Source organism: Erithacus rubecula, assembly GCF_903797595.1.
Source record: "Erithacus rubecula genome assembly, chromosome: 6".
Lineage (NCBI taxonomy): Eukaryota > Metazoa > Chordata > Aves > Passeriformes > Muscicapidae > Erithacus > Erithacus rubecula.
In genome coordinates this window covers 23,000,817-23,024,866 of record NC_136688.1, presented here as the reverse complement: position 1 = coordinate 23,024,866, position 24,050 = coordinate 23,000,817, and the positions used below count along the sequence as shown (strand labels likewise).

The 24,050-nt window shown below is 41.1% G+C and overlaps 1 protein-coding gene across 4 annotated transcripts in view; it reads right to left on the bottom strand.

Annotated features, from left to right (window-relative positions):
* The window catches only part of LRP4 (LDL receptor related protein 4), an 82,296-nt gene that overhangs the window by 40,101 nt on the left and 18,145 nt on the right, over positions 1-24,050 (bottom strand). For all 4 annotated transcript variants that reach the window (XM_079309145.1, XM_079309142.1, XM_079309143.1 and 1 more), the window contains exon 2: positions 2,121-2,267. In XM_079309145.1, the coding sequence (XP_079165271.1) occupies positions 2,121-2,267 (147 nt within the window). The remainder of the gene's footprint in view (positions 1-2,120; positions 2,268-24,050) is intronic.

Genomic DNA, 24,050 nt, shown 5'->3' with positions numbered 1-24,050 from the left:
CTCTCTGTCACTAAGTTCCAGCTTGAGGAGCTGAGTATCCCGAGGACAATTGGTTTTGGCATTAAAGACTAAGGCAAAGAAGGCATTAAGTAACTCAGCCTTATTCTCATTTCCCTGACACTATGCCACCCTCTACATTCAGCTAAGGGTGAAGATTCTCCTCAGCCCTCCTTTTGCTGTCAATGTACATATAGAATTTTTTGTTGTTGTCTCAACTGCAGTGGCCAACCTTCTTAGAAACTGTAAATTTAAAAAGGCAGAAGTCAACCCCAGTTCCCACATTCTCTGCATCACTTTATATTCTGTCTCTTACATTGTCTACCTCTATTTTATATTCTTTCCAATCTCCAGTGCCTGAGACTATCAGCAGATTGCTCACACTTCAGTACTGCTTCCTAGTTTGCACAGCTTCCAGTCAAATAGATACAGGCCAGATCTCCTTAATATATTATATCTTACTGTGCAAGACCAAAAGGTTCCTCTCTTTCAGGCCACAGAGACACCATAAATCAGCAGATACCAAGAGAAGAATAGAAGAAAGAAGCATGAAAATAAATGTTCTTTCTTGAAACACAAAATCTGCCTCTACTTGTAATACACAGACTTGCCAAAGAAGAGGTGGCATATTCATCTTTAACAGCCCTTGGAGGATTATACATTCATAAACTTGTCAAATTGCTGTTTGAGACTGTTTGAAGTTTCAGAATCTATGTTTTGTGGCAAGGAGATTCACAGTTCAAGCCTATATTGTACGAAGTAACTCTTGTTGGCACCTCCTGTAGTTCCTGTGGAAGATCTTATCTTTCACAACCCCAAGTCCTACCATGCCTGCTTAGCTTGAAATTTTTGGTGCTGGAAGCTGTTGAATTACAAAGAAAATCATATCAAGAAGTCACTTGTCTAAATTGTTACTGAGCCCACAAAAAAAAAAAAAAAAAAAGAAAAAGTTAGAACTATTCCACCAACATCCCTTAATCTCCTCACCTACCTGCAAAAAAAAAAAAAAACCAAAACAAACCCAAAAACAAACCAACAAACCAAACTCACAAAAAAAAGGAATATTTTTCTGTGCTTAGTAAAAAGCCAGTAAAACCAGCTTAGCTATTATGCCTTATCTCCCCAAGACTCGAGGTCTTCTATGTTGCTCAATGTTTACAAAATTTTAAGATACAAGAATTGAGAAGGAAGGAAATTTTCAAGAAGCTGGGTTGCCATCTCCCATATTTAAGGAAGATTCTTTAAGAAAATATTTAAAAGATTAGGAAAGCTCCTTTCCATACAGTAATCAACCGCAGAAACCAGGGAAGGTTAGAGAAAGATCCAGCAGAAGAAGATAAATTTCTCTCTCATGTCCATTGACAGGAGCTTTAAATTTTCCACTCTAGGGCAACTTTTAGGAAATTAATTTCATGAGACCAGGCCTTTTTTCCCACTTTTCAATTCTACCATGCTCTGTGGAATCTAGAGAGATGAGGTAAATAAAGGAACTTACTTGTGTCTCCACAGAAAGAGGCTTTTTCTATTCATCTCTATCATGCTACACCCACTCAGAGTGACATTTCACATCAGTTCTCACCTAGCTGGGCTCAGCTACACAGATGCCAACACTGTGCAGATAGACAGTACCTGCAAGTTAACGTCTCTCAGCAGATCTGAAGACCAATGAATATTATTTCAGTGTTTGCCTCTCCCTCCCTTCACAGGAGCCAGGACAGAAACTAGAATGTTACTTAAGAGGGCAGACACCCTCAATACATCTCTTCACATTGTTTATTTTCCAGCAATATTTACAGCAAAACCATATAATTTAATTTAGAGATAGTGCTTTTGCAAGGGTGGAAAAATAAGACGTTTTTCTCTGTTCCTCCTATCCCTCTGACATATTCATGTGCACTCACCATCTAAAACCAACTGCAAAAAAAGCCAAAGTTGGGCTTTAACTGTGTTTTATATCAGTGGACAGTAGCTTTATTAGACTCCAAGTCAGTCAAAAGTATGACATCTACAATTAAAAAACTTCTGTCATACAAATGGTAGGATGTGCCTGTAAAACAGGGAAGCACCCACAGAGAAAAAGATACTCATTTTTCCCAAACACAAGTCAAGGATGGTGTTCTTACTGCAGCCATCTTCATCACTGTGGTCCCCACAGTCATTGTCTCCATCACATTGCCACTGAGCAGGGATGCACGTGCATTCACCAAAAGCACTGACAGCACAGGTAAAATGATTACGTCCACAGGAGCACTCAGTGCTACTTGCAACACCTGCAGAGAAAGAAAAAAAGAAAAAGATGTTTTGAAGAGATTCCATCTATTTTAGAGTAAACATTAAATACAAAGTGACAGAAGTTTTTCTGTTCATACACTACTGTGTATGAACACATTCTTGACTGCAAAGGAAAATGTTCACCCTCCTCACATGCTGATTGGATTTTTTTGCATCGTTCCTTCTTTCTGCAATTCAAACAAACCTAAAGCTCTTAGATTAAATAATAATAATTAAACAATAACAACAAGGAAATACCTACCCCAAGTGGTAATCACATGCATACTGAACTATTTTCAGGCTTTTTGGTTTCATTGATCTCACTCATACATCTAGCGTACCTCTGATTAACTATAAACTGTATCAATCTAAGCAAAACAAGAAAACAGGCCTCATCATTTCCTTAGTTTCCATTCTAATTGAGAAAAGCAATATCTGCAAAATCAATGTAATACTTCTGCAACTCTTTCAACAGCAGAATGCCCTCCAGTGAAGACATCCACTTGTACAAGTAAAGCAAAGATTTAACTTCAGAGGGCATGCGCTTCCTTGAAAAAGGATTACATTATGTTTCTTCTGCACAAAACTGGCTGAAGAGCTTTCTGCAGGTTGCAAGGCCTTCACTACAAACTTCCTATTTCTATTAAGTCTCTCATGGGCATAAAAACCTCTTACTCATTCACTCATGTACACTACAAGTTACCTTTGAAAGGTTTAGAGCAAAACATACAACCCAAGGTATTACTGAATGCAACAGAAAAACAGCCATCATCTGGTGTAATGAGGGATAAAGACTAAAAGAAGAGGAGGTGAATAAGCAATGAAAGAGGCAAGAGTGGTCAAATCTTCAGAGGACTTATCAGATATGGTCAGGGCAAGGGCTGGCTTAAAAGAACAGCAAGTGGGTGATGTAGCCAAAAGGCAAAAAAAGCAACAGACAGTCTTAAGAAAAACGATTCATCATCTATGTGACATTTCAGACTAGTAGAAATAAACTAAGGAAAATTCAGAACAATAACCACCCACAAAAATCAAACAGGTTTCTTCAAAACAATATGAAAAATTCAGGACAAACCATCTTCTACTGTCACCTACAATCTTTTAAAAAGGCAGAACTAGTTGTATATTGTAGTCAAAGTAGCTGCTGTTTTAAATTACCTTTTCCAAAGCAATTTTCTACCATTATCCTCAAAGCACCCCAAAACACTCATGCCAGCTACTTTAAACTCCAATACCCCTTTCTGTTGGAGTACACAAGACTGCTATCATCTAGGTAGGAAAAGATCTCTAAGGTCACCAAGTCCAACCATTAACTCAACACTGCCAGGTCCGCCATTAAACTGTACCTCTAAGTGCCATATCCACAGGCTTTTTAAACACCTCCAGGAATGGAGACACTACCATTCCCTGGGTAGCTCCAGGGTTGGCAACCCTTTTGATGAAGAAATTTTCCCTAATATCCAATCTAAACCCCCTCTGACACAACTTGAGGCCATTTCTGCTCATTCTGTCACTTTGTGCCTAAGAGAAAAGACACCTACCACCCTACAACCTCCTTTCAGATAGTTGTGGAGAGTGATAGAATCTCCCTGAGCCTCCTCCTCTCCAGGCTAAACAACCCTAGCTCCTTCAGCCCCTCCTCTGAAGATTTGTTCTTTAATTCTTTCACCAGCTCTTCTGGCCCTCCCCATGAGCAGCATGGCAGCACAGCTCTGCAGCAGCAAAGAAAGAATTAGTGCAGCTGTCCCAGTCTGCAAACTGTAACTTAATCTGCTGTATTGTCAAACACACAGTTCTCTTCAAAGTTGCTACTAATATTAGCTTATATATAAGCACACACATACTAAATCTGTTCTTCTCACCTCATTAAAGTTGCTATGTTCCATCATCTCTGCTTGGTGACTTTACCATGCTACTGAAACTGTTGGAAGCTGAAGGACATGTTATGACCCAGATACCAACACTCATGTGCACTAGCTGGTGTCTGTAGAGCTGTTATATAAGCACACTTCACTTAACTATTCTGAATTACAACCTTTGCAGATCTAATGGTTTGTGATTTGTGACCTTTAGGGGAACTAACCTTCTAGTCATGATAAATCATGATCTACCCTAGTTTTGCACTTGTCAAGCAATGCACAATTGTTGGGAAAGCACACCGATTCCAACCTATGAACAGTTTCAGAAGCAAATCCTGAATGGCAAGTCTTTCCCAGCAAAAAGAACAAGGTGAATGAAAGCTGGCACACCTGAAGGCAGCAGGAATTTTCTCAATGATTTCAGTGTGGATAATATTTCACCTTTGCTATCCCATGACCATTTCCCAGTGCTCAGAGCTCCAGTGACACTACCCTGTAACTGTATCTGTAACAGTAGAGGGTCAGGAAGGATAAAGATGAGAAGTGTGTTTTTTCCAACTCCAAGCGGAAGTGGTGCACTTGGTGTGAGAAGCCTTAGCAGAAGATCTACTCTCTTACCTCAAACTCTCATTAAACACTGGGAGCGTGAGACAGAAGGCTGAAAATCACACCTATAAAGCTCCAGTGTCACATTTCAATCCCAGTTAGTCAGTGGCCCAGGACAGGACGGAAATCAGCGCTTGCTGTTCAGGCACCTGGACCAACAATCAAAGGGGACATATCTAATTGCACTTCCACACATTATTCTGGAACAGGAACAACAAGAGGCACCTCTGGGCTTAGCAATGACAAACATTTTTCCTGAAACTTTACATCACATTGCAGGCTTGGACATTTCACTAACTCCGTATTGAAAAATCTTTTCACTTATGCAGGAGGCAAAACCCTGACATAATTTAGCAATGCAATATATACAAAACAATACAAAAAAGCTAAACAGACAGATTGCCACATGTTGAGCTGACATCACTCAATTTTCATGGCCTCTCCTGATCCCTCATGTGACCACAAGAAAAATTTCCTACTGTCATTTGCCCATGGGTATAAACAACCAAAAAATCATATTCACTGTCTGTAGTTTAGTTCCCTCCAGAAGCATAGCAGCAGGATCCAGTAACCAAACAGTTTTCCAGTAAAGGACACAAACAATCTCTAGATTTTAAAAACAGGAAGTCAGTCTAAACACAGGCCTCATACTTAACATCTGCCATCACCTTAAATTTAGCATCGTACATTCAGTTTCTTCAGATTCTTCCAAATATCCTCCACATCTTCATATTTTTCTGATAAATAAAATGTCTCCTGAGGAAGGGTGAGTTGCCATTACCCCTCTTAAAACAATAGTTAGGATAAATGTAGTTTTGTGTCTAAGTTGGCAAAGCAGTTATGTCATTTCTGGCTGAAAAGCAGAAGTGAATTATCATCCTTTTATTCTTCTCTCCCCCCCCCTTTTTTTTTTCAGTAGGGAAGGAGCAAGGACAGGGCTACTTAAACAGCAGGTTGTTACTCTGCTTCCCTCACCTCCTAGCAACTCTTCATCAGGCCAAAAAATATAGCCCCATGAAGCAATACCCAATACACAAAGCTTCATTTTGCTGATAAGGTCACTTTCAACCTCAGAGCTATTACAGAGCAGTCCTGTACTTGCCACAGATTCATAAAAATAATGACATTACAAGGAAAACTTAAGTAGATAGGGTAATTACCTTTAAAAAAACTGGGTTTTGTAGCTGTTGCTTTGATAGAAACAGCAGATTTCTGGTGGAGAATGAAAACAGACCTGATGGCATGTTTTATTCCAAAAAGAAAGATTCTCACTCCCTCTTCAGTAAAAATAATGACACATGGCAGCTCTTAATACTATTTTGCAGCAATTCAACCTTTGACAGGATTCAACATGCAACAGCCCAGTTTGGAAGGGATCTCAAAGAATCACCTGGTCCATCCTTCTATGGAAAATGGAGGCAGGATGAGACTATTCAGCTCCCTGTACAGTTGCATCTTGAGAACCCCCAGTGATGGGGACTCTATCATGTCTCTGGGGAAGTAGTGGGCAGGTAGCATGATTGTGCTCACTGCAAAAAGCATCTTTTGTTGAGATGAACACATTCCTGTCAGTCTCTGATGGCATTGTAGCACTATCAGAGTTCTATCACATTCACATATGGATGAAGTTTCCTCAGTGAACAACTGCAAAAGATCCTGGCTTCAATGGCCAATGCCTTTCCAAATTTTCTTTTATCCAGGTATCAAGAACCAGATACCAGTAAAAGAGACTCCCACTCCACACCACCCTGTTGATTGTATCTTTTCCCTCTGATCCTAATACAGAATCTCTTACTGTTTTGTTTTTTTTTTTTTTTAATCAGCAGCAGGAAGTTCACAACCACCACCAAACAAACCAAAGGGTTTGTTTGCAGCACCCTCCAACTCTTCATGTACATGTAAAATGGGATAGCACAGCTAAAACCATGGCTAAGTATCCCTTAAGTGCTTCTATACTGCAAAGAAAACAGTACAAATAGCTTTAGAAAAGCCAGAACTACAAAGAGATTTGGCATTATTTACAGTTGCAGACTGTTCAGCTCAGAATCAGAAGCCTCTGGAAAGAACAATCATTCTTTTGGTCCAGCACTGAGTAACATATGGATCTGGGTTTCTCTCCCTCCATGGGCAGGCACCTAATTCTGGCCTATAGAAGACCTTCAATGGAAGGCAGAGATCTTTCTGCAAACCTCATTACTACAAGAGACAGAATCAAAAATATGACAATACCATCTTTTATAATTTTAACTCTACCACAGAAAAATTATAGGAGAACAGAAGGTGTAAGTGGATATTAAAAAAGTGTGAAAATACAGGACACATTTGACACATAGAGTAAGAGAGAGGGAAAAAGAAATCCAGGACTGTGTAAATGGAATTGAATGTAATTAATGGAATTGAAGTGAAAGGAGAGAACTAGAGTCCTAATAGTGATGGGCATAAGTCTGTAGGGTTTTTTCTACAGAGAAAGCATGGAGGGGTATCCCCACATGCATTTTGAATACATCTGGAATAAGCATCAGAATATTTTGCCCTGACTTCAAGAGAAGCACTGAATTTCTTTCTTCTGTATTTTAAGAACCCACGAGCACCTGATTGTTTGCTTGGGATTAAAATTAGTGAATTCTGTAGCATAGCTTTTAATAGCCCTCTTAACACCTTGCCCACCTGTTGCTAGAAGATCTGTGTTAGATAACAATTATCCCTCTTCCTCCACTTCCAGGCCAGGCCACTTTTGCATTCCTATCACGTTTACACACCTTGATGAGGGCAGATGTTGGATATGTCAGATGGTCTTGAGCATAGTTCAGATACTTTCCTTCTTTATCCTGCACTTCCCTGAATTCCTACAGCAAAAAAAGCTTAGCTTTATTTGCTTGCCTGTCTTGGGAGAAAACAAAAATTCTGGATTCCTCTCTTACCCAAATAGCAGTTTCCACTGAAGGAAAAAGTACAGTTAATCCAGCTTTAGAAGAGGGATTTGCTGACCATTGTTTAAACTCAGAGCTCTGCTGGCAGACACAGCAAAGGCAACATTACAGCACAACAGCCTGATGTCAGAAGGGGCACAATGCACTGATAAAAGCCATCAGTTATCTCTTCTTTTCTACTCCCATCACAGAACCATCTGAAGCAGTTCTGATTGGGTACCCACATGGTCTTCGAGTTGTTGAAGCCTGTCTAGACTGAGGTTAACATCACTAGGAAAAACAATCCAAAAGTTTTCAAAGCTTTAAACAGAATTGTTACAGTTTTGTTTGAGGAAGTATGTAATAGTGGTAAGGTTAAGGGAAAAACCAAAAGACATAACCCTCAACAAAAACACATGAACCAGAGAAGAGACTGAAGATATTACTGCTTTTTGATAATGGAATATGGTGGCTACTTATGCAGTCTCCAAGTGAGAATGAAAGTCTCCTAGTCCTAGAAGTACTCCTTTCAATTTGAAAAAGCAGGAATACCTCAATCCTGAACCAGCTTGTTCCCAATTAAACACATGACTGAACAAAGTGCTAGGGAGAGGAACATTATCAAGCACAATCACCTTCAGTTACCATATTAAACTGTACAACTGTACACCTGAGATTCAAAAATGTTCCATTTAATATGAACACAAAGAATAGAAAGCATAAAGAAGAGAATTTCCACAGGGCATCTGCTAATAAGGACTTGAAGAAAATAAGGGGTGCAACAAAGTGCAAACTGACTGAGTGCTGGTGCAATGGGTATGACTCAGTTACAGTGAGACTGGAACAGGAGCTGTATTTTCAGAAACACTGCATGAGGAGATAGGAGGCCTTTAAACACATGCTTGAGTCTCTGGATTCCAATTCTGGTCTCACAGAATTAAAGATCAGCAATCCCACTGAAAACCTCTACCTGTACCCAGGGAATAGGAAAGCATTTACAGAAACAACTATTGAAAAAAAAATACTGAAAAAGAATTTGATTTGAACATAGAAAGACTCAAGGATTAAGAAGCAATTGTTAGAATTCCTTCTCCCAAAACTTTGAAATCACAAATTAACACCTTGCAATAATCAATGTGAATGTAAGTGTGGTTCTCTAGATACATGTCCTAACTCAACCTATATCTTCTACAGAATTTGACAAAACTATTTCTTCCCTTATACAAGTGGGTATACTACTATTATGCCACCACAGTGTACTGAGGCTTAACGTTTAATCTGTTTCCACATACACAGAGTCTTTGAACAGAAGGTGCATTATTATTGCCATGAAAATCTTATTCAAATTGGCTGGGTTACCAGCAAACACAGATCAAGAAAGTCAGTTGAAGGACCATAAACAAAAGATAATGAGAAATGGCAGCAAGTCAAGCTGCAGGGGGTAGAGATAGCTAGTAGGTATTATAAGGGATCAGCATTAGATCCAGTCCCATTAAATAACTTCATTAATGATCTGGAAGAAAGAATAAGTATCAAATTAAAGGAGCCTGCAAATGATACCAAAATAGGAAATATTCTGCTCCAAACACAACACAGGAAAAAGAAATAATATAGAAGGGACCTTAGAAGATTAGAATTATGGGCAGGAAATTAAGATTCAGCCTTTAAAAAATATTTTTTTAAACTAGTGCATCTGGTGGAAATTAATTTGAAACAGATTGAACAAATTAATAGAAAAGGCTGGGACGGAGGAATGCCTGGAAAAATCAAGGAGCAATAATAAAAGACTGGCCACTGTTTTCTGCTATGATACAATATGGCAGCCAAAAAAATGCTTTCAGCTAATTATGCATAAATGCCACATCGTGAAGGAAGAAACATTCTCCCCATTTGCAGAAATGGAGTGTAAGATTAAGGTCCATACTGAGGCTTGTACAGAGAAATTAAGCAACATAATCTAATCACAGTAACAAAACATTTATTAAAAGTGTTATGGCACACAGTTCCCTCAAGACTCCAAAAAGATTCTGTTTGAAGCCTGAACCAACATGGTATATTTTTATTCCCTCCTGACTATTTAGTTCTTGAAATCAGACAAAAGGCAACAACTACAGATTCTATGAGGTTTTTTCTGAATAGGAAGTCTAGTATCCTCTATTTCCTAAGAAACTTAGTTGCCTATGGAAGTAGCTCACGGTGGACAATACATGAAGTCACAGTACAGAAACAGGAACCTTTCAACCACTAAATCATGTTAAACACATCAAAATCTAGGCCTTAAGTTCTTGTCCAAAACTAGGCAACAAGTATCAGGTAAATTACAATTATTTAAAAAGGACCAAGAATTTTAATAAACGAGACTAGACAGAAGAAAGCTCTGAGTGACCACATCTGCAGTGCTGTCTCTAGCTCTCAGCTTCTCAGCACACAAGACATGGAGCTCCTGGAGCAGGTCCAGTGGAGGGTTATGAAGATGTTTAAGAGGATAAAGAATCTCTTTTATGATTAAAGGCTGAGGGAGTTGGGCCTGTTCAGCTCTGAGACAACTGAGAAGGAACCTCATCAATGTCTATCAGTATCTGAAGGGAGGGTGTCAGAGGATGGAGCCAGGCTCTGCTCAGTGGTGCTAAGAGGACAAGAAGCAGTGAGCAGAAACTGAAACACAGGAAGCTCCATTCAAGCTCAAGTTCTTTGCTGTGCAGGTGAATGAGCACTGGAACAGGCTGTCCAGAGAAGTTGTGGAGTCTCCCTCACAGGAGATATTCAAAAACCATCTAGGTGCAATCCAGTGCCATGTGATCTAGGATAACCTTGAGCAGGGGGTTGGACCAGAATACCTACTGACCTGACCCATTCTCCAACTTCTTCTCCCAGCCTACTCTACAGAATCCTGTGCAGCTCTTTCCTGGGATCACCAAAACCACTTTGTAAGGACCTGGTAAAACACCTCAACTCTAATTTCCAGATATTTTCACTGAAATGTGACCATACAGTGATACATTTTGCATATTTTGTAGTCATTAAATGGCAAACATCCTTTCTGTAACTACAGGGTTCCCTCAAACATTTGGAACTGGCAGGAGAGTAGAAAACACCAGTTTTGTTCTGTAGCTCCACATGTCTGTCAAAAACTGCTGACATTCAAGAAACCATGCACCACATCAGTCTGCTTCAAACATCATGTCCTATGTCAACAGAAATAGCCCTTTAAAAAAAGTCTTTGAGCCTTTCAAAAGATGAGAATTTGGTGTGATGGTTCTCCCACTCTCTCTACAAGTAGGTACAACAACATTTGATAGTGGGAATATCTGTTTTACCAAGAATCTATGGAGGTGCAAAGACCTCAGAAATCCATGAGCTGCAGTATGCTACCTCTGACATTCTGCTTCTTACCTCCAAGGCCCTAACTGGAAGAGACTGAGCCTCCTACGTACCTTTAACCCATATATTTATATTTTCTCTGTGGACTAAGCCATTTTCCCTACCTTTAAACCTAGATTCCAAGGAGCAGGGACATTGTTTCCCACCATGTGAATTTTTTTTTTCATGTTACTGTTAAAAGCATCCCTTCAGTCTTGGCATTTCATTACCTGTAGATTTTCTCTCTCAAGCAGAGAGCATGTCATCCATTTTATATTATGAAGTGCAGAGTGATACCTGAAGACTGCCATCAAGAAACATGCTTTGCTGATTTTAACATGAAGCAAGATTTTTTTTTACATAGCTGCAAGCTCCTGTGCAACTGCATGTCAATAGAGAACTAAAACAAAGAATCCAAGCCATTCTAGGCAAATCAGGTTTGTCCCTGACATGAGGCTTCATGGAATCACAAGAAGTTAATAATTTAAGTCCACCTTCTCCCTGTGCTCCTTTTATTTAGAAAATATAGGCCCCCTAGAAATGAGGCAATTTGCTTGCTAGGCTTTTCCATCACCTTAGGGCCTGATTCCTTTGAGAAGAAAAAGGATGCCATTCTTAGGTATGCAGCAGTTATTTTCTGTGCCACCAGAATGAAAGAGAGCAGCTTGTGCCTTTTCCTAGGAGAAATTTTCTGCACCTAATGTGACACAGAGCTATAGGACTTACCCCAGCATTAAATTACTTGCCATTCAGGATCATTCCACTCAAGCACATTACAACAGAAATTAAATACTGTCCACTGTCCACCCAGAAATGGACTGAAAAATAAAAGGTTACTGCATAACATCACTCAAGGACATCATCCAGCCTAAAACATTGCGGGAATGTTTAGCTGGGCCACAAGGGCCTGACAGGCAGAGCTACAGGACTCAGATCCTTTCAGAATACACTCACAGGCTAGACAAAACACTTTAAAATACTACCTTAAGCCTACATCATGCTTTGCAAGAATTAGTCACTTCAGCAACATGAGACACATAACTTTCCATTTCTTTCACTGTGGTGCTCTTTTTTAAACCCACACACTAACAACCTCTACCCTTTCCTGTTCCATAAATGCTACAAACAATTTACTGTTCACTTATCATGAATCATGTAGTACACTAAAATTTAGAAAAATAATAGCACAACAGCAGAAACATTACCAGATGACTTTCAAAATTACTAAGTGACAGCTAGAGAAGCAACCTGCTGTTTAAGCAGGTAATCCACAGGAAAAACATACTTCTGATGTATTTCACCTAGTACTATCACATATGAGTTTCACTAGCATGACAGCACTTATGAATGAAGGTCACTGAATGGCCAGAAAACTTTCTGCTATATTAAAGTTCATGGAAGTTAAATACTGGACTTTTCCCAATTCTGGAACAGAAAACATTGGCATTTTAGGTTCTGTGAGCTTTCCTTTAACTCTTCCATTACTTCATAGTCAGATTTCTCTCACCCTTGAAGTAATTATCCTAAAGTAATCCTTACATTATTTCAGCCACATGAACACCAAGGGTTTATTATATTCACAGTAAGGATATGCTCTGTCACTTCTGAGAAACAACCTGAAAGAATCAGAATCACAGAGCTATTGAAGAAATTCTAAAGTTTTGCAATCTTCCCCTTCACTGAATGGAGAAGAATGCAAGCAACCTACAAGACCTAATGAAAACCAGCTTAGCATCTGTCACTCATAAACACAATATGAGCAAATAAAGATTTAATTTGAATACATGCATTCCTCCCTCTTCACTTCTCTTATTTTAAGTAATTTAAGTATTAACTTTTAAGGCAAACAATCAGCACTTTTCCAACATTTATTCTCCTTCTGCTCCCATTCTCATCATGTTCTCTTCCAAGCATCTTTGAGATTTCACTGAATTCCTTGCTTCACAGCTGACAAAGATGAAGCTGTCATCTCACCACTAAGTAAATATGAATTGAGCTAAAAAGAAGCTCACTCAGTTTTCAGTTTCATACAGGAGAGCTATACATTCTCCTGTCTGCACATAGTGTTGAACACTAATGGCTTCCAATCATGACAAAGGCTATTAAGGAACCAGTTACAGGTCACAGCATTAACAAAAACTGAAATTAATGCCCATTTGTTTTAATCTGCTGGCTGTAAACTGCACTGATTTACCTGCAGTGTCATGAGCAGCTAAGGTATCTCGAGGTGGGGCAAACGAAAAATGGAGTGGTCAAAACATGGCAACTAAGAGGAGGAAGCACCACTGTCATCTTTGCTTGAGGAGTTGTGCTCAGAGGTTTCAGGGATCCAAGGCAAACTAGAAGTGACACTTTTCAATCTGGGTAGCAAGGATAAATGTGTTTCAGAAAATTCAGAATCCAGCCACTTCCTTACTACAAAGTCTACAGGAAAACCCTTTTCCTTTTGATTCAGAAGTTCTTTGAGCTTCTAGCTTCTTCTCTCACACCACCCATGATCTTTGTCAATTACTGTATCAGTGCTTGTCCAGTGCTTTCTGGATTTATGAGTTACCCATAACTTTGCTCAACATGATTTCAAAGCTATTTTTATTCTGTCTTCAAGGTTTCATCTGGCATTGGTTCTCTGACCTACTCTAAGTAGGTCAGTCCCAGGGGAAATTATCAGCCAGCTTCCTTCATTGTTCAGATGCTCCAGGCATTGTAAGGGCATTGTACTCTCCAGAAGTTCTCTCCAAAACCCAGAAAACTCTTTTTTTTGTTTAACATTTTTAAGACTTCTGTCTTGACCAGTCCCAGAAGACAACAATACTGACAGCCATATGCTTCTTCTCAGAATGTAAAAGTGAAAGCATTGAAAAGTCCTCCTTCTCAAGGAACTTAAGGTTCCAGCAGGACTGCAGTTGTTCAGGCACATAGTGGAAAGAGATTGACTCTGGATCCAAAAAAGCCTGTTTTGGCTTTTGTAGGCTACATTCAGATTCTTCCCATAACTATGGCATGATACAAAAAAGACCAGGTTCCTGGACATGATAGAGGCTGTTTTCTTATAGAGAGACCATTTTAAGGAGTTTATTTTGGTCTTCTGCAAAGAGGCCCTCATGTTAGCAATGGAGCATCTGAGCTTTGTAGCCTTCCAGCTCTGCCACACGAGAGACTGGGAAGTCAACCACAAGAGCTCAGCTTAGCAGAGGAGTCCTCCAGGGAAGGGATAGGATACACAATGTGGTTTTGTGGCAATAAGGAGGCAGTAGCTCGTTTTTGCAATCCCACGGGCAGGAGGACTTCAAAAGCACAAACCACAAGATAAATGGAGCTATCTTGGGACAAAGAGAGTTGTTCTGTATGTTGTTTTCTAAAAATTAACTCCACACATGATATTATGTTGCCCTCAGAGGATGAGGGGCAAAGGGGCAATTATTAACTGGCCAGATTGAACTGGAAAACTGAGCTGGGTCTGGCAAAGAGAGAGGTACCACACAACCACAGAGACATCACAGCAACTGTGCTGCCTACCAGAGAACTGGATTAACTTAAAAGTAAAAAAGAAACATTTACCAGAAATATTTTATATATATATATATATATATGCACACATATACACACACATTCAAAAATGCAAGTTTAATGCAAATATGCTTTATGGGCTCAGGTGGGATAAGTTATTTCTAACAGAACTGCCAACATGAAGAACAAGAATGTCAGTGCTGGGTTACTGCAGGGCAGCTATACTGTATATCAGCCCCTATTTAGCCCACCCACATTTGTTTGCTTTCAGAGCAGCCCATGAAGCACCAAACTACACCTTCCACAGCATCTGGACTTCAGACTTCTTTGCAACACTTAGAACATGGTCATAAAACTCTTCCTCTGCTTAAAATGGAAGTCTCAGGTGCTGCCTCTACAAACCTGCAAGTTCCACAGTTCATTTATACTCACACCCCAGAAAAATTAACCACAGTAGTGAAAAACACCAGAGAATCCCTTACAGCCAGTTTCATACTGTTTACATTGGGCTTCACTTTCAATTAAATAATAGCAACAGCACTGAGGCAGGGAGAGGAAGATACACAAAAAGCAAAATGGCCCAGTCATGGAACCACATCTTTCTAGGTACGTGTGTGGTCTCTAATAGTACAGGGTTAAGTTGCTTTTTTCTACTAATGAACCACTTTAACACCTCTTAAAAACTTGAGACATATTATCTTCAATACAGGAGTAAAAAATTGAAGCCAAACAGCACAGAACTGCAAGTATTTGGATGCCTAAATCGATTAAAATCAGTAGAAAATTAGACATTTAGCTATCATTACACAGCTGGCTAAGAGACTTAGACCTGACTCTGAATATACTCATACCTCCCACCACAGGCAATCTTCATGCCTGGAAACCTGAGCCTTAAGTGACTTCCCAAAGAGCTTGTGGCCAAACTGAGAAATTAAAACAGGTCCTACCCAGTCCCAATCCACTTCTTAACCAGGGGCACAATATGGCCTTCCAAACCTTGGTTCTTACCCCAGAGAGCTTATTGAAACAAACTCAAAGGAAATCAAAGCCACTGTTGCACAAACATGGAAGGATTTACACACACTGCTTGGGAAGTCAACACCGCCTGCTCCACCTCACCAGTCTGCTCCCCTATGCCATCTGACCCAAATTAAGTCAGATCCAAGTTCTGCTTCCAAAAAAAGAGGTCAGAGCTAGGCTCCTAAGATCCTCCTGGGGGTTCCCAAGTTCCTGTATTAGCCTTACAATTCTTAAAAGGACAACAGTAAAAGGAAGTCCAGTCCTGAGGCCACTGTTAATCTAATAAACACTGGAATTAGATTTCTTCTCAGTGAAGAGGCTGCCCGCCTGATGGCACAAAGCCAACATTTAAATGCTACTGTTGCTCAGAGCCCTAAATTAGTTTTGGATCTGGGGAGTTTGCCTTGAGCTACAGCCAAAAGAAACATAGGAACTGGAGGGAAATTTGTTAAACGTTAACAGAGCGGCAGGAAAGAACTACAGCAGGACTAGTAGGTGGTGGGGAAGAGGAAGGGAAGCCACAAATGAACAGCAGAAAGGGAAACAAGAAGCCATAGGAAGTGATCAAAGAGTAAGGAGATTTTTGTATAGAAGTGACTCCCCCCATCCCTCCCCTCCACACATAACTGCATGAACAGCAGACTTTTTAAGTCCCACTTGCTCACAGGGTTTTTTGCACTGCAGTGGTTAACATCTACTTTCCTTCTCCATGTTCCAAATACAGAATAGGAATCTCAAGAAACTGTCATTTCTGATTCCTTGGGCTACACTGATACTGAGTTAGCATGAAATTTGACTCTCATCCTTGGTCAGTTGAGAATGAGTAAATATTTCCAGTATCCCTTGACAGGATCTCAAGAGATCCCATGTTCTCAAAGGGAGTGGTATAGAGCTGTCTGCAGGAAAAATTTTTGTAGTAGTCTCTTTTTCATGAATAGGATTCAATGAAAATAGTGCAAGATCCTGTCTGTTAATGTTGCTCTTCGCTTTACTGATGAATTGTAGGATTTAGCATCATGCTTTTCTTCCTTGAATACTTAAACCCTTGATCTAATAGAAATGTCTACATAGAGAGAGTTTAAGAATGACATTTTGAACTTTTTTTTCTTTTTGCAACAGGAATTAAGCATTAAGAGTCCACCAATTGACAGCTGCTTCCTGTGAAGCCATCAAGCCAGAGAACACACAACTTGCATTCTGAATGAAGTGACCAGAGATGCAGGACAAAAAAAGGAAGATAAGCAACTTCCACCTCAGAAAGCTCCTATGACAATGTGACCTGTTTAGTGGATGAGTTAAAGGCTCTGGCTGTTATCTACCTCCTCTTGAGCAAAGCATTTGACATGGTTTCCCACAGCATTCTCCTGGGGAAACTGGCTGCTCGTGGCTCAGATGAGTGCACTGTTCAGTGGATAGAAAACCAGTTGGATGGCTGGGCCCAGAGACTGGTGGTGACTGGAGTTACATCCAGTGGGTGATCCCTCAGGGCTCAGTATCAGGCCTGGTCCTGCTTATTGTCTTTATTAGTCTGGATGAAGAGATCAAACGCACCCTCAGTCACTTGCAGACAAGGTGGGTAGGAATTTGATCTGCTGGAGGGCAGAAAGGGATCTGGACAGTCTGGATCAAGGGCCAAGGCCAATTGCATGAGGTTCAACAAGGCCCAGTGCCAGGTCCTGCACTTGGGTCACAACAACCCCATGGAGCACTACAGGCTGGGGAAGAGGGGCTGGAAAGCTGCCCAGCAGAAAAGGACCTGAGGGTGCTGGCTGACAGCAGCTGAATATGAGCCAGTGTGTCCAGGTGGCCAAGGCCAGTGGCATCCTGGCCTGTATCAGCAGTAGTGTGGCCAGCAGGACCAGGGCAGGGATTGTCTCCTTGTACTCAGCACTGGTGAGGCCACACCTCAAGTCCTGTGTCCAGTTTTGGGCCCCTCACTACAAGAAGCACACTGAGGGGCTGGAGCATGTCCAAAGAAAGGCTCTGGAGCACAAGTCGTAAGAGCAGCTGAGGGAGCTGGGGGTGTTTACTCTGGAGAAAAGGAGGCTTGGGGAGACCATTACAATCCCCTGAGGGGAGGTAGTAGTGAAATGAAGATCAGTCTCTTCTTCCAAGTAATAAGCAATAGGACAGGAAGAAGTAGTCTCAAGTTACACATGGGAAGGGTTAGTTAAGATTTATTAGGAAAAATTTCTTCACCAAAAGGGCTGTCAAGCATTGGAACAGGCTACCCAGGAAAGTGGTAGAGTTACCATTCCAGAGGTATTCAAAAGGCATGTACACATTGTACTTAATGACACAGTTTAGGGGTGGACTTGGCAGTGCTTGGTTAACAGTTGGACTGTTGATCTTAACTATTCGATGAATTGGAAGGAATGAGGAGCTTTAGAGACCAAAAAAGCAACTCCTCTGTCATTTTCCCAGAGCCCACAAAGGACCTTTGTTTGCTCCAACCGTATCTCCACTCTTTCCACTTCTCTACAGAAACATTTCCAAGCCAGTGGGCACACATGTGCACAGGGTGCTGTAGAAAAAGATAAAACGACTGGAGAGCACACTCATTAGAGGACTTATGTGCCATCCTTTACTGTGCCACACTTGAAGCTGAGCATTGCTGGGGGGGCAAGAGCATCTGCCCCCCCACCAATCTCCTCGCACTGCAGCACAGAGACCCCTTTCAAAGCTTGAAGAGTCTATTTGAATAAATCATCTGTGCTTCTCAACAGAAGCAAGCTACAAACAGGGTATTAAAGAAGAAGAGAATGAGCAGAGAGCATTGAACCATGTCCAAACACTAAATCAGATGAGCAAAAAAATAGGTTAAAGAAAACCACAAGTATCACAACATGGAATTTTTTCAAAGCTTGTAAAATTAAATCAATTTATAATAAAAATGAGCTTTTAGTCCTAGAAAGGGTTTTCTAAGCATTCTGAAATTCCATCCCATCCCTGCTGAGAACACGTATGTCCATGCTGCCATCCACTTTCCAAACCAGTCCCCAAATTGAGCTCGACTACAGCTTTGTTCTCACACACATTCTAGCATTCCTTTATATACTTACCCAGTTTCCATGCTCTTCATGTTTCTACCAAGTTCTTTTGCAACATTCCCCAAGCAGTCTGTGGAACTTTACAGGTCTCTTCACAGAATTTTTCCTACTGCCACGCTCAGGATTGCAGAGGACATACAGATATAGGTGGACAAGAGCTACTGAATTCTGCAAAACTATTAAAATATAGCCAGCAACATTTGAGCAAACCCTTGCACAACCTCTCCATGGACAAAACGACCCTAAACCCTATTTTCATTCTTCAGTTCCTTTTCTTTCATGAGATACAGTCTGTTTACAGGTCTCCTGCTGTGCACACAACTCCTTCCCCAAATGACAGAAGTCCTCTCTCTCACAAACACATATACACAGACTGAGCAATGTTGACTCCGGTGAGGATCCCCCTCCCCCATTAGCCTTGTAAAGGGTTAAGGCCCAGTCATCACATGCTGGTAGGCTGACAGCTTTATGTCTGTAATGTCTGTGTGGATTTCAAACTCTCCCTTTAATCGGGTTCCATTGCAATTAATCAGTGGGTTTCTTTATAAGAAAAAAAATAATAATAATAAAAAACGGCGAGCATTCTATTCAGCCCAATTCAATCTGTCCAGCCAAATCTCACGACCAGCTGGAATGCCCCTTTCCTAGCCTGCCCAGCAGGATGCCCAAGAATGGCGTGTGAACGTTTCTCTCTGCTCCTGCTCCAGCGTTAAAATGAACAATAGTCCCTGCCAGTGTCATTCTTCAGCAATTCATCTCTTCCTGTCGCCAGACTCTTTCGTTCCTTCTTGCCCCTTCCACCTTTTTTGTATCAAAAACAACAGCAGATCACCAGCAATATAATAAAATAAAATTGTATTTACTTGGGAGATTTGAGGGAAGGAGCAAGAAGGGGGTTGAGAACAGCAAGAGCTCCCGCCCCCCTTCAGCAACGAAGACACCAAAAGGGAGCGTTCTCAAGCCCCAGCTGACCTGCTCCGCTCCACGCCTGCTTTCCCTGCTCCAAGGAACATCAAATTTGCCAGGGGGGCTCTAGGGGGGACAGGGCCCTTTTCTTCTGGAGGATGTTAGAACTGTAATTACAGAGAGGCAGTTTCCGGAGGGAAATTAACATGGATCTCAACTCATGTTCCCTGTGTTTTTCATCTACAGACCTGTGGCCTTTACTCAACTTTCTCATTCAACAGGGAATGGGTCAAAAAAGGCTGAAAGAGGCTGTGAGCACAGCGTTATGGGAGACCTGGACCTCCTCTTCCTGCAGGAGCAGAAAGGGAAAGGAACTGCTATGGGACAACTCCAAGTAAAAATATTGTATTATGTACAAATACACTCCTCAACAGAGGAGGAAATATGTAAGGCAATTGAATGCATCAAGTGGTCCATGAGGAACAGATTAACCACAGAGGTAGCAGTAAACACCATGCTAGGAGACACCCCCACCACCAGCTCTCCCTCCACTGAAAGGAAATGAGGAGGCAAGGCCTGGAAGATTTTAGTAAATTTAGTTTCACAGGTGTGAATTTAAAAGGGTTGCTTCCTGGTACGCAGAACTGAGCAACAGCACCTTATGCAGCATGCTTCAGAAGAAAAATCCAGCTGCTATCGATTACACAGAACATTTAAAATCCATTATAAACAAGTTAGAAAAAGCTTTAATGAAATCCCAGAATTAAATTCACCTGCACAGCTTCTGCGCTTTTATGGCACCACACAACCTCCATATTATTTGCAACACAAACTCTTGAACTCAGTTTGCAATTATTATATGGTATTCATTACCAGAACAGTCAATCAATCCATAAACACAGATTCACCTTCACATCTTACTTCTTTAAATGGTATCATCAGCTCTGTTTTCTAGATCTGTGACAAAGTCCCACGACAGAAACCCAAGTGTCCAACTTGTCTCCAAGTGTACAACTTGAAAAGCCAAAGAATGGTTTGCACAAGAGTTGGATGCTTGTAAAACACTACAGAAGGGGAGTAATGCAGGTGATATGGAAAGAAAACAAGGTGTCAAACAGATCAGTCTCAAGCCTCTCAAACTAGCAAGTCCCTTTTTTCTAAGACTATGGACAGGCTACAGAAAAGAATGTGAAAGACAAAAAGTTGCTTTGTGTGTGAGTCACTATAGGAAAGTGGGACTTGAGAGTAAACTATACAAGCTAGATGTATGAGCTAGAGAGAGGAAAATACAGTACAAGGCAGTGTCCCACCTCACATCCACTACTCAGAACCCTCCTTTCACCTGCCCACATTTCTTTCTGCCTCTTAACAAGCTTCCCTACTTCTATAATCTTCAATTCTCTCCTACTACTCCTTCCACCTAAACTTTAATTTTAATATCTTCCATAAAAAATACCCATAAATTCAAACTTAGTCCAAATCAGATGCCTGTACAGTCTCTCTTCTCTCTATTCCCACTGAGTACAAATACTACTAGTTTAAGTCAGGTGCAAGCTGATGGCAAAAGAATAGTGCTTTTCCATCTGGATCACTTAGATAGCAAAAATTTAACCCTTTAAAATTACCTGAAATAATCTGAACAGGCAGACAGGTTGTATAATTTGGTATTTGACATCACAGAGCTGCACTGTTTTTGCCTGTATCCCTTGTGGGATGACAGACTCAGCTCTCCATGCTATTTCGTGCATTGCAACACAATCTTCAACACTCCTTTGTGGCACACAGAAATAGCCCCCTGCAGCTGTCTTCTCCTCCTCCTCATGCCTGTAGGGCAGCCTCTCAGAAGACATTCTCTGGACCAAGGTTGTTCTGGAGCTCTTCTCTAGGGGCAGTAACTGGAGCAGAGCTCCGGTAACTCAAGCCTGTGACTGGATAATCAATGTCCACCACGGTGAACACCAAAGAGGCTTTTGCTGGCAGAGTTTTTAACTCTTACTCAACACATACAAACACTGATTGAAAATTTTTAAAATATTAGAAATATTTGAATATTTGCAAAGTACTTACAACTGCCTCGTGCATGGGTGAATTCCACAAACCAAATAATCCTTAAGCTTCTTCTAGTTTAGGATTGAGTTGTTTGGTTTTTTTCCCTAGTGTATGAGAGGCTTTCTAACATTCTCAGACTTTTCTGTACCATGGCAAGGTTTTAAACATGGAGGGGAGAAGCACTCTCCCTCCTTATTCTCCAAACTCACCAAATAATTTCTAACTTAAGTTACACAGACAGTTTTAAGCAGAAACTCTTCTCTCTCTCTCCCTCAAATTTCAGCCTGCAAAGTTTAATCAACTGCAAGAGAAAATCGGGCAAGGATTGGAGTAGGCTTGACCCCTAATGCACCAACTCCTTTCCTACATATCATCCCCCTTCTACTCCTGAAGTATCAGGAACTTTCTTTGTAATATCCAATTCACTAACCCAGTCAAGCTGAACTCAAAGCAAATGTTCTCAACTTGTGCTTAATTTAAAGACTTGGGCTTCTATTTTAGTTCTCAGGACAAACTGCTCCCAAAATCTTGTTTGTTTTTCCAGCCACGTTAGTTGATCTAACTAAAGTAGTTCTCTTTTCCTACAAACCTTGCCTCACTAGTAGTTGTGATGTTCTATGGATAGAATGCTTCTACAAATATGGCATCATCAGTAATAGAAAACAAAAGGGCAGTCACCAGATGCCAGCGAGGGTAAGGGTGCTTGAACATCTCCATAAGGACAGATGTTATTCTACCTTCTTTTTACTCAGATCTGTATTTGGCCTATTAGCAACTTCCTCCTACAAATAAGGATTCCTATTCTGTGCTCATCTCCAAATGAAAGGCAAGGACATCCCTTATTTAAAAACACTGGTTATATCCATGCCAAGAACTTTACTCTCAGCTTTACCATTGCACAGCAGTCTCACTCATCCTGCATATGACCTTGGACAGAGAGTCCAGGAAGCCCAGTCTCCATATGTGCAGTCCCTAGTTATGCTCAGTGTGAAGCATCTGTGGAAGCATGACCTTAGAGCAAAAAGTATTCCCTCTTCTGGGAGAACATTGACAATGGTAAGCACCTCCTGCCCAAATTCAATTTGACATAACACACCTGGAACAACAATTATGCTTCTGGTATCATTCCTAGTATAACACAAATATCAGGTCTAAGATAACATTTGAACCTTTAATACACATGCAACACAGCTTAACCAATGTAAGAATTTAACTCCAAACCGTAGGAATGCCAAGCTTGCTGCCAGACATGCAGAGGTGAAAAGCAATGGAGGTCACCTGGCTAAATTTTTCTCATAATGCAACAGATAAATGGGCTCACATGATCTCCTCTTGACCCAATCAAGCAATTTCATGTTGTTTAGGTATCTGCACTGCAGCTTTAGAAACAGGAGACAAAACCAGCACATCAATATGAGCCTACCTGTCTATCCCAGGGCTATAGCAGTGGGTACAAGCAACATCCAAGACCAAAATCTATCAGACAGTGAAGGTAATTAATTTGCTTTAAAGGAGCATCACTACTCTGATTTCTTCCAGTCTGGAGCTGTGATCCAGATCAAATAAACTAGAAACTGAGGAATAATTCACAGGTAATAGAGAGAATGGGAAATCAGCATAAACCCTACAGAACAGCTAAGCAGAAATAAGCTAGACATAACTTAGCTCAAAAAAAGGTTGTACTTTCAGTCTACACCAACACTTTGGATTAAAGTACATAGAAAGGGCTTGTCAGCTATGCTTCCTTCTTAAATAAGAACAAAAAAATTAGACTGGCAGAGCTGAAACCACTACGTGTTGTCTGCCTTAATCTCCCCTCTCCTTCAGATCCAACACTGATGCTCCCCAAACCCTCTCTAGCTTCAGCATGGATGCTGACAAAGGTTCCTTTTAGAAGCCTGGACCACAGAAGCCAGAGATAAATCCGTCCACCCATATCTATTTTTGTCTCTTTTACACATAGAAATTTCCTTTCACCCTCCTACCTCTCAAACCCATCTCACCCTCCTCCCCTCAAAAGCGATTAAGGAAAAGCTGTAGAAATATTTGCCCAAAGCTGGAGCCTGTTGCTGGGCCCAGCTGTATTGTTGGTAGGAATACACACAGCAAACTTTCACTGTGAGGAGCCCTGCGGGACTCCGGGCGCTTCGGGGAGGCTTTGTGAGCCCAGCTCTGCATGCACTAGCCAGGCTATTGTGAAAGGGAAACAGAAAAAGTGTTACAAACCCCAAAGCTCTCCCACTCTCATTTCCCCCCACCTCCCCATGTGCCCCCCTTCCACCAGCCGCCACCTCCCCCAAGACAAATCGAGAGGGGAGGGGGCCACTGATGAAGAGACTGAAAAGGTTTCCTCAGTTAGATTTAAGGCAACAAGTCAGGGCTGCAAGGAGTCCTTTATCCACCAGGGAAGCCTCCCACTGCTCCAGAGCTGGGCCGAGCGGGGATCCTGGGGGCCAGCTTTCTGAAGGCTGCCATTGATTTGTCACTGATGATAAGTGAGGCCAGAGTCGTTCCCA